The 12,162-nt window shown below is 41.1% G+C and overlaps 1 protein-coding gene across 5 annotated transcripts in view; it reads right to left on the bottom strand.

Annotated features, from left to right (window-relative positions):
- FNIP2 (folliculin interacting protein 2) overlaps positions 1 to 12,162 on the bottom strand; it is a 138,145-nt gene that overhangs the window by 79,535 nt on the left and 46,448 nt on the right. For 4 of the 5 annotated variants that reach the window (XM_050790940.1, XM_050790938.1, XM_050790939.1 and 1 more), the window contains exon 2: positions 170 to 296. In XM_050790940.1, coding sequence (XP_050646897.1) covers positions 170 to 296 — 127 coding nt within the window. Of the gene's footprint in view, positions 1 to 169; positions 297 to 2,041; positions 2,193 to 12,162 lie in introns of all 5 variants that reach the window. The other variant, XM_050790941.1, reaches the window with a different exon arrangement.

The raw sequence follows: 12,162 nt of genomic DNA on the forward strand, positions 1-12,162 counted from the left end.
GGAGGTAGGGCTTTGATTAAAGGACTCAATGCTTGCTTATGTTTCTTCTGAACCATTAATGGCACTGTATAATATAACTCAAAGAGAAGATCATAGATTAATAAATGATTGATCAGAGGGGTGGTTAAAAGCACAAGAGAGAAGGAGAAAGCAAATCAGCATTTCATACCTGAGCTGTCACCTCCTCAATCTTTTGAACAGCTTTAGAGTCAAACAAGACTTGTCTGCCTCTCCTGTCACAGTCCTGGTAAACTATCAGGCGAATCTCATTCAGGTCAAACTCCGAACATGACCAACTGTGGATTAAAAAGGGAGAAAGAAGTTATGTCATCTGCAGCACGTGAGATGATCACAGACAGATAAGCTTCCCAGTCACCATGCCTGCATGCACATCAAAAGGCCACAAGCTTGCAGGGATAGTGATCCCCTCAGAACTGGGGCACCAGTGAGCCTGGGACAGCCTTGTATGCGGATTCCAGTGGGCCATATGAAAATTGCCTGTTTTCATAAGGGCTGAGAAGACTGCTTTAAATAATAAATCACTGAAGAGAAAGCTTCTCCTTCCAAAGTCAATTTGGACACAGATGGCAGTCAGAAATCACAAGGACATGCAGAGACGGCTAAATTTGGATGCCTGGGTTCTGGGGACAGCATATCCGAGTTAAAGGAGTGTTAAAGCTTCTGTGTTATTGGGCAGGGAACCATTTGGAGCAAGTCGGTAGAGCCTTCTCTTCTTTCCCTTACCCACACGCAGGTCAAATTGAGAGGCATTACATACCCTAAAATTTATTATCTTCTCCGATTATGGCTAGCTCTCATCCAGGAGTTTCAAAAACCAAGTGCATCACTGTAGAACATCAGAATTGCTAGCATTTACAGTCAGCAAGAAAGGAAGCATGTTTCTAAGCAAACCAAAAGCAACTGGGATAAAACTGCTCCAAGGAAAACACAGGTTCATTCTTAATAAATGAGAGTGAGAGAACTATAGAAAAGGTAATCATTTAAAAGTGCACCGCTTTGGTCATACTCAGTTTTTAACTCATCAGTCCAGTCAACACATATTTGAGTGTCGGTGATATTCCAGGCACTGTGGTTGCTGCTAGAGACTCAGCAGTTAATTAACCAGACAGACCTGGTCCCTACCCTTACGGAGTTCATGATTCAGTGGGGAATATTAGGCAAATAATCACAGTTGAATGTATCACTACAAACTGTGAAAAGTACAAAAAGGAGCAGTAAACAGTTTCAGATTTCCAGATTGAAGAGGTAGGGGAGAGGGACAGAGAAGTCCCTAAGGACTTGAAGTGACATGTAAACACAGACCTGAAGAAGTAAAACAAATGAAGTGCACTGTAGGAGCAGAGAAGGACGTGGTAAGGTGTAAGACTGCCACACTGGAGAAGGAAAAAGAAAAGAGGCCAGAGAGTGAGTGCCATGAGGTGGAAAGGACGGCAGGCAGGGGCCAGGATCATGCTCTCCCTCCATGAGAAGCCAAGGAAAACAGACGCTTGATAAGATCAGGTCTGCACTTTTTGAAAGTTCAATCTGGCTATTAAGGAAAATGGGGGTGGAAGAGATGAAGACTGGAAGCAGGAAGGCCAAACAGAACTCATAATAAGAGTTCCGGCCCTTCATAATGAAGGCTAGAGCTCCAGCAGCGGAGGTGGGGGAACAGGGACAGACACTGGTGGCATACTCAGAGGACAGAGTTGAGCTGGTTTCCCAATGGACTGGAAAGGTGCCAGAGATGAAAGGGGGCCTTGCTTAGAGAAGCTGAGGGGGAGCTCTGATGGGACAGAGGAGGATAGATGGACACACAGGCAGACTAACAGAAGCAAACTGTAAAACTAGGAGATGGTATAAATGAAATCAGACACATCTGGATTCAAATCCAAATGCCTCTGGCCTCCTAGTTCTTCATCAGTACAATGAGAATATTAAGACTGCCCTCACAAAGCTGCCCTATGGATTAAATGAAATGTGTAAAGTGCTTCACACAAAGAGTGACACACAGTAAGTGCTCCAAAATGGCAATAATTACCTCAGAGGATTGTTAGTGTTATGATTTTTAAAGAAAATTAATACAGTGTCTGGTACTCAATCACAAATTGTGCATTTTTGGTCTTCTCCTTTTTCAGGCAGTTAATACTGAACATGTTCTTTTTGGGTAGCAGATTTGTTTTCTTAAATCCCTGCAGCAAAACATATAAAGTTCTGGTTGTACCTTCTTTCAACAAGCTGTGCCCTAAACTATCATGCCCAGCATCCTTTCCTCCTAATCTTGACAACAACATGGCAAGTTTATTTTCAAACCATTTTCCCTCTATTCGCAGTCCAGAGGGAGTCCATGTTTCAGGTCTGGCTAATGAGACATGGCCACATGACCCAAGCTGGCTGTGTGAGCCAGCCCCAAAACTCAGTGTTCAGCTTGTAAATGGTAACCCTGGAGTTGGTGGTGGCTATTTTTGCCATCATGAAGTAAGGGCCTGTCTGAAAATGAAGTCAGCAAAAGTCAGCGTGGAGGAAAGTAGAGGTGAGCAATAGAATGAAACAGATTCCTGGCAGTACCCGAAGCCAGCTGTTCCTGAGTAAGCACTATTCCTGGAATTAGTTCACTGTCACTTACAACCAACACAGTCTGATGACTATGACCCAGACCACTAAATTTTAAAATTACATAGGCCAAGGCAGGCGGAACACTGGAGGTCAGGAGTTGAAGACCACCCTGGCCAACCACGGCCAACACGGTGAAATCCTGTCTCTACTAAAAATACAAAAATTAGCCAGGCGCACTAGTGGGCACCCACAATCCTAGCTATTCAGGAGGCTGAAGCAGGGGAATCACTTGAACCTAGGAGACAGAGGTTGCAGTGAGCCGAGATCGCACCACTGCACTCCAGCCTGGGCGACAGAGAGAGAGTCCATCTCTAAATAAATAAATAAATAAATAAATAAAATGAGGTCATTAAAAAGGCTCTGAAGCTATATATTATTATAACATAGTACATACGTTCATTTTGTTAAAAGTAAAAAAAAATCGGATTTAATTTACTTTCATTTTCTTTTAAATCAATTTTGCCTTCATAATTACATTTTGCCAAGACAGCATTATAATTTATAACCAAGTCATTCAATCCTTATTTTTGAAGAATAACACGTATTCAAACATCAAACTGAAAACAGCTACTTTAGAAGAGATAAAATTTAATAATGATCATAACACCTCATTAAATGTTTCATGTTATTTTTCAATGAAAAAAAGATGGAAATAAAAATCATGGACAATTGTACTGATCCAGGAGACTAAAAATATTTTTTTTACTCAATAATTTAAAAAAAGACACAGAGGGGAAAAGTATATATTTCAGATTGCCTCATTTTTTGATCCAAATGCTTTAAAAGTATTTTATAAGACACAAGTGATGGACACAGTGGCTCGTACCTGTAATCCCAGCTACTTAGGTTGCTGAAGCAAAAAAGATCTCTTGAGCCCGGGAATTCCAGACAAGACTGGATGACATAGCAAGACCCAGACTCTTTAAAATTTTTTAAAAAATTAGTTGGTTGTGATGGTATACACCTGTAGTCCCAGCTACTCAGGAAGCTGAGGCGGGAGGATCACTCGAGCCCAGGAGTTCAAGGCTTCAGTAAGCCATGATCATACCACTGCACTCCAACTCCAGTCTTGGTGACAGAGTGAGATCCCATCTCTTAAACAAACAAACAAAACAAAACAAAACAAAACAAAACAAAACAAAACAAAATGGTCAGACACAATGGCTCACGTCTGTAATCTCAGCAATTTGGGAGGCCGAGGCCGGCTGATCACTTGAGCCCAGGAGTTCGAGGCCAGCCTGGGCAACAGGGTGAAACCCCATATTTACTAAAAATACAAAAAGTTAGCTGGGCATGGTGGTGCACACCTGTAGTCCCAGCTACTGGAATACGGAGGCTGAGACGGTAGAATCACCTGAGCTCGGGAGGTCGAGGCTGCTGTGAGCTGAGATTGCAACCTGGGCAACAGAGTGAGACTCTATCTCAAAAAAAACAAAAAAAAAGAGGAAAACTCTGTTCTTCTTCCATATGAATACTACTTTTGGTTTAATACATAAATATAATTTTGACATTGACATCTCTTTTTTTTGGAAATAGCGTTTTGCTCTGTTGCCCAGGCTGGAGTGCAGTGGCACCATCTCGGCTCACCGCAGCCTCAGTCTCCTGCTCAAGCAATTCTCCCACATCAGCCCCCAAAGTAGCTGGGACTACAGGCATGCGCCACCATGCCTGGCTAATTTCTTTGTATTTTTTGTAGAGACAGGGTTTTACCGCGTTGCCCAGGCTGGTCTCAAACTCCTGAGCTCAGGCAATCTGCCCGCCTCAGCCTCCCAAAGTACAGTGAGACACTCACATTTTAATATTAGTAGAGGAAAAAACAGTTGCATAATTTGGTAAAGGAAACAGAGGCAGGCAGGACAAAGGTCACTAGTGCTTCAGAATGAGACGGGCTTGGGATCCAATCTCAGCTCTGCTTCCCACCAGTTTTATAGTTTTGGGAATGTCTCCCCTAGGAGTACTTATAGGTCCTGTTGTGAAGATTAAAAGAGATAATCTATGGAAATTCCCAGCACACTCCCAACCCCTTTCCCTGCCATCCCTGATACACAGGCCTTGAGCTATTGGTAGCTCCATGGCACACATATTCTCTTCATATTCACATTCACTCCTACATTCAACCAACAGTTACTGTGGAGCTTGCAAGAGCACCGACCACAGTTCCTGGTGCTTTACTGAGGACATCTCTTCATATGACTGGGGCCACTGGGCATGATTCAAAAGGGGTATGAAAACAAGCCCTGGGGCTTTTGCCTTAAAATAGCTGACCATTTCAGAGAAACTTATTCTAATCTGAATTATTTCATTTCTCTGTTTTTGCTGAACATAAAGAATGAACACTGTCCTTGGCATCAGGGTATTATTTATGTCCACTTTATGCCTTCAGGCACAGTAAGAGAAGATGATTTGTCTACCTTTTCTTATTGTAAAATTTAAGCAAAATGACTTATATGGACTCTTTTCAGTTTTAAAATTCCAGGATGCCAGGATTTGCCTGGTTAGACTTGAAGCCAGGCCTTATTTCTGAAACTACTCATCAAGAGTGGAAAAGCAAGGAACCAAAGTCTCAGTTACCTCCCTGAAACATGAAAGGCACTAGAGTTCAAGGGATCTGAAACACAGAAAACATAATTCTCTTTAAAATATCTAGAGCTATGTACTGTAGTTTAAATTGTGTCCCCCCAAAAGATATGTTCAAGTCCTAATTCCTATACCTGTGAATATGACTTTGCTTGGAAACAGGGTCTCTGCAGATAAAATCAAGTTAAGATGAGGTCATACTGAATTAGTAGGCACCCTAATCCAATGACTGGTGTCCTCCTAAGAAGGAGAAAATCTGGACAAAGACACAGAAGGAATAATGAACAGGGAAGTCACTGCAGACTTAGGGCACAGCACAAACACAAAAAGACAGTATCACTGAGTGCTTGGAATGTGTCTCCTGCAGAAGAACCACACAGCAAATGAGGCTAGAAAGGCACTTGAGGACTACTTGTGAGGGGCTTTAAATGTTATGCCAAGGAATGCATCTGTTGCTCTACAAGCTGTGGTGTGCCAATTCCAAGATTTCAAGAAAGAGAATGACATGATCTGACCTGTGCTTTAGGAAGACAACTAAAGTAGTTTGAGAAGACCATTTTCAGGGCAAATGCAGAGGTAGTGACTTGTAAATCCAGGGTTTCCAGAATTAAAGGCCAATAAGGAAAAGAGCAATAGTTGTATAACATGCTGCAGGGTGATTTGCTATATCCTTTGAGACCAGTTCTAGTGTGGGTGTTGTTTCTTCTCTTGAACTTTTACAGGAATCATAGTAGAAGTGGTCATGGGTATCCCCATGTCGAGAAAGCATGATCTCTGTTTTTCCTCTTGGTCTCACACGAGGAAGCCACCCTACACAGTCAAAAATAAGTTTACATAAAGAGTTTAAAGAACAGTCTTATGATACAAGAAGGTACATATTTAAACAGTCAGGAATGATAGGCAACTTTCAATGGTCCAAGAAAAGGTAAAATGAAACAAAACAAAAACAAACAACAATGATGACAACAAAAACTGGCAAAAATACTATCCATTTAACCAGCAATTCCTGCATGCCTACTACTTGGCAAGCATTCTGAGATAAAGCAGTGAACAAACCATAACCCTGCTCCTATGAAACGCACTACATGACATTTTCCAACCACTCTTCAACCCTATTCTATATTCTTTTTTCTCTGCCAACCTCCACCGTTTCCTTACTATCTCAAAAAACAGTTTCTAAGTACAAGCAGAAATCTCTCAAAAGGTTTGCTCAAGAAGAGTGGGGAGACCCAAAGGGCTACACCCTGAAACTAAATGAAGACTGGGGGTGGAAAAAAAGGGAAAATTAAGCTTGACATGGCAATGAGAGTTCACCCTGTCAGCACAAAATACACATTATTTCCCACCCAGTAAAAAGCTGTTTATTTCAAGAAAAAAATTATGTAAATAGATGGCAGTAACAGATTTGGAATTCATTTATCTTTTGCTATGTTAGTACTCTCAGGAAGACTGTGTTGGCTCTCCTTTCTTTCACTGTTTTGCACTTACACAGCCTTAGCTGTGTGAATTGCCTAGAGCAATTTCTGAGGAACCGCATAAAAAATCACCATTGAGTTGCTATCCTGTGATCAGGAGTATAGTGAAAAGCACTTAAAGTTCTTATTGGAAGCTTTAATATATATTGATAACCTAAAGATATTAATATTAATTTACAAACAATTCCAATTAAATGTAGTCCACTGTTACGTTACCAACACAGAGCTATACTGCATGTTGGTTGCAATTCTTCCATCTTTAAGAAAGTAGGTAATATGTAAACCCTTTATTCCTTTTGTAAAGGAAAATGTGGAATGAAAGAATAAATATGTTTAATCAGCAGCAAAGGCATGGAAGGAGCACTGCAACATAAAACCATACTTCTGAGCTCATTCCTTCCACACACCTTTGAGTGTCTGGCTTCACACAGGCACCATGAGAGGTACCAGGAACAGAAATTAACTATATCCAGTCTTTACCTCAATATGCTTATAACTGGGAATGGAAAGGCCAACATACAAATATCAAGTTAACTATACTGTTACAGGTGCCAAGATAAATGTCTATAAGGACTTAGGGGGACTCTACAGGATAAAGAGGTCAAGTCCACATAGTTGGGTGAGGGATGGATGTGGGTCACAGAGGACATGATGCTTGGGACATGAATTAGGATTCACCAGGGTAAACAGGGCTTCTTACTCTAGCTCTGCTGCCTTCAACCCAGATGATTTTAGGAACGCTCCAACCCTAGCGCTGAGCTTTCCCAAAATGCACCTGTCTTATCTACCTCACAAGGCTGTTGGGAAAAACAGAGAGTAAGTTATGAAAGCACTTTCAAAACTGTAAAGCATAATTCAAAGATCTACTCAGATACACAATTCCTTAACTGAGAGCCTTGGGGCTAGATGTTTCAGAATTCAGAATTTTTTTTTTGAAATCGGAAAGATGCTGCACTACATATTACATAATACCTCCTCCAGGGGCTGAGATGTAATCAAACCCCCAAAACAAACAAATTAATATTTCACCAGCCCAAGTTATGAACACTTAAACGCTAAGTGCATTAGATAGAGACTATAAACAGCCTCACATCAGTTCAGATTAATTCCAAAAGATTTTCCAGAAATTTTAGGATTTTGGAATTATAGGATAAAGGACTGTTGATCACTTAAGTGATTACCATGTCTGAGAAAAGGACAAAAGACTGGAATAAATAACTTTCAGGTTCCCCACATTTTCCTGAATATAACTGATCTCTAACAAAAATGACAGCCAAAAGTTTCTGTGTAAGTAGGTTAGTTGTAGCTCTGAACTTGTTTTCCCCCTCCTTGCTACCAAAATAATGTGTAAATGGTAGCAAAGGTCACAGGTTAAAACCACATATGTCTTTAAATAATGTGTTCACACGGCAGTGACAAAACGTTATTGTGTGTGTCACAATACAGCCTAAGGTTTGGGTGCTATGAACAAGGAACTACAAAGTACAGAGAGGAAAAGACAGAATTTCTTCCTTCCTTTCTGAGTTCAGGATCACATTAAGCAAAACTCTAAAACAGGTCAAGTTTGTGTGTGGCACTTACAGCACCACTACCCACATTCCACTGCCCTGGGGCCACCACAGCATAGACAAAATAGTGGAACACTCCACTGGATGTCAGATTGCCCAGGCTGGAGGCAGGATCCCACAGTCCCATCTCAGTCACTTCTTCACCTCTTAATCCAGCGTCTCCTCCTCTATAAAAGGATAGAGTGGGGCCAGGCATGGTGGCTCACGCCTGTAATCTTAGCACTTTGGGAGGCAGAGGCAGGCGGATCACTTGAGGCCAGGAGTTTGAGACCAGCCTGGCCAACATGGTGAAACTCCATCTCTATTAAAAACATAAAAATTAGCCAGGCGAGGTGGTGGGTGCCTGTGATCCCAGCTACTGGGGAGGCTAAGACACAAGAATTGCTTAAACCCTGGAGGTAGAGGTTGCAGTGAGCTGAGATCACACCACTGTACTCCAGCCTGGGAGACAGAGTGAGACACTGTCTGAAAAAAGAAAAAAGAAAAAATGGGAACTGGGGTGGGACTAAAATTATACCTAAAGGTCTGGTGCTTCCAATTCTAACACATTATAATCCCAAGTTATCTATTAAATGTGCACAGTGTGATTTAGAATAGATGATCTCAGTCAGGTACTAAAAGGAAAGCAATCTTAATGAATTAACCTACATTATTACTACATGGTATCCCTTAAACCTTCTAAACATAATCTGTACTTACAATAAGTATCTTAATATCAACACAGCCCTAATAACAGAACTTTCAAAAGGTGCTCACAAAATCTAAAGGGGAAAAGTACAAGTTCTTTTGAGGCGAGAGGGACACTGAGTGGGCAGGTTACTGTGGCAGTCAAGACTCTGCCCCTTGCAGAGTTGTTGCTGCTGTTGTTAATAATTCCTTCCTTTTTTCTCCTTAAAAAACCCACAGAGGTCAGGTGCAGTGGCTCATGCCTGTAATCTCAACACTTTGGGAGGCCAAGGCAGGAGGATCGCTTGAATCCAGGAGTTTGAGCAACATAGTGAGATTCCGACTCTGCAAAAACAAAACAAAAAACCCCTACAGAATCTCTATAAATGGCCCATTTTTCCCCAAAATGGTTCCCTTAATTCTTAAATGCGCATGATTTATTCTTTTCTGATATCTGTAAACTAGAAACTACTTGTACTTAAAATAGCCAAACTGACAAAAAAAAAAAGAGCTTTATGGTTCATCTCCATGCACATATTAACTCAATAATCACTGAGCTATTTTTTTTTTTTTTTTTTTTTTTTTTTTTTTGAGACCGAGTCTTGCTCTGTTGCCCAGGCTGGAGTGCAGTGGTGCGATCTCAGCTCACTGCAACCTCCACCTCCCGGGTTCACGTGATTCTCCTGCCTCAGCCTCCCAAGTAGCTGAGATTACAGGTGCCTGCCACCACACCTGGCTAATTTTTTTGTATTTTTAGTAGAGACGGGGTTTCACCATGTTGGCCAGGCTAGTTTTGAATTCCTGACTTCAAGTGATCCGCCCACCATGGCCTCCCAAAGTCCCAGGAGTCCAGGCATGAGCCACCGTGCCCGGCCAAGTTAATTCTTTCTAACCTTGTCAGCATAACCAAAGCCATCAACACATGATTATATTCCTGGATTACTGAAATATATAATTGCTATGCAATTATAAAAGATAACTTGCATCAAGATGTCATATCTTTCCCCTCCCCCATTTCCAGGGAAATCATATACTAATAATAGATAAATGAATAAGTTTCAAAGTAAATACTCAAGACACTGCCTCATATATCACTTCTAGATCTAATTAAACTGTACTCAGACAAGGTAATACTTCTATTTTCCAAGAAGTTTCCAGAGGTGAAAAGCATGATTCTCTGTATAAGGTTTCTCATTTGCAAAACGAAAGAACCAAAATAAATAGACAATTGTCACCTATTTTAGGTTGTAAAATATTATCTCTAAAAGAGGTTAAACAAACAAACAAACAAACAAAAAATATACTCGTGACCCAGCAAGTTCACTTCTAGGAATGAATCCTACAGATTAATTTGCACAGGTACAAAATGATATGTACAAAAAGGTAATGACTGCAGCACTGTTTGGAAACAAACTGTCAGCAGGATGATTAAATAAATTATGGTATATCCATACAAGGGAGTGCTACACTGACACAGCAAAGAATAAGGAAGCTCCTTAGGTAAGTATATAATAAACTCCAAAACATTTTTGACTGGAACAAAAATAAGTATAAAATATTGTGTAGAGAATGCTACCATAAGCCTAGAAAAAGGAAAAATTGGGGGTAGAGAACTCTCGGTTTTATTATACATGCATACACTATCTCTAGAAGAAATACAATGAATTGGTAATACTAGTTGACTCTGGAGTAGAAAGCTGGATTACTGGGCCGGGCGCAGTGGCTCACGCCTGTAATCCCAGCACTTTGGGAGGCCGAGGCAGGTGGATCACAAAGTCAGGAGATCGAGACCATCCTGGCTAACACGGTGAAACCCCATCTCTACAAAAAAAAGACAAAAAACTAGCCAGGCGTGGTGGCGGGCGCCTGTAGTCCCAGCTACTCAGGAGGCTGAGGCAGGAGAATGGCATGAACCCGGGAGGCGGAGCTTGCAGTGAGCCGAGATCGCGCCACTGCACTCGAGCCTGGGCGACACAGCGAGACTCGGTCTCAGAAAAAAAAAAAAAAAAAAAAGAAAGAAAGCTGGATTAATGGAAAAGAAAGCAGAAGACTCTTCATTCTACTCTTTACAGAGCAAAGGGAAAGGCTTTCTCTGCACTATGTAATACACATCCATCAAAACAGCATAGTGAGGAGTGTAGACTGGACCCAGGCATCCTGGGCTCAGGTCCTACCCTCTGCCTCTTCTTAGCTATGTAACTTTGGTGAGTTACCTAATCTCTTTGTTCCTCAATAGCCTCATCTGCAAAATGGAGATAATATAATAGTATTATCTCCTATATAACTCCACTTATAAGGTGCTGTTTAGGTGACTAAATGTAAAGCACTTAACACAGAGCCAGGCACACTGTGATTGTGCTCTCAACATGCACCACTATTTTGTGCCTTTTGAATATTAAGCCATGTGACTGTACTGTCTCTTGAAAAAGTAAAAACAAACAACAAAGATGAGGACTACAATAGGAACAGCCTATTTTTTTTTTTTTTAAACCCAGAGAATCTATTATTACTTTAAGACAAACCCCTTAACTACTGTTTCCTTTAAGAGGCTTCTTGGTAGCTGAAGCATGAGGCAGTGGGTGAACTCCTACAGCGAAACCACCTTAATGAATTCCAGGCATTCAGATTCAGTTTTCAAATATGTAGTTTGGCCTAGACAATGGCATTTATTGAGCTTTCTTCTCAACACTCGTACACTACATTTTCCTGTCCCCCTTCATCCCCTCCCTCCCCCAAAGACAGGAGAAAGTTTCTCTCTAAAAAAGCAATCCCTTTTCTCATTTATTAAACCCATCTATGTCTTTCAGTTTGTGATTGCTGTTCTAGTGGTGTATCAGATGGATTTCCATCATATTAAATAACTGCCTTTTTTACTGCATAATTCATGCAGAGCCTAGAGATACCAATTCCAGAAGGTCTGGTGTTTGAATGTGGGCAGGGGAAGGCTGGTGATAAGAACTGCACAGCACATGCACAAATAATTGCCTAATAATATTTTAGAGTTTACCAAACACTTTTACAGAATTCACCTGAGCTGACCTTCTCAAATGTCCTGTGAGAGTCTGTATTATATAATGTTTTACACGGAAGTTAGGAGACTTTAACAAGGTTATGTTCAGTAAGTGGCTAAGTCAGGACTAAAATCAAAGTCTCCTGACTCCAAATTCTGTGCTCATCCAACTTGACTGCACTATCACCTTGATACCAGTAGCAAACAGGTTAGGATAACATTCTCTTCCTTCCAGGACCTTCCTTTGCAT

The sequence above is a fragment of the Macaca thibetana genome, chromosome 5 (genome assembly GCF_024542745.1).
Source record: "Macaca thibetana thibetana isolate TM-01 chromosome 5, ASM2454274v1, whole genome shotgun sequence".
In the NCBI taxonomy this organism is placed as follows: domain Eukaryota; kingdom Metazoa; phylum Chordata; class Mammalia; order Primates; family Cercopithecidae; genus Macaca; species Macaca thibetana.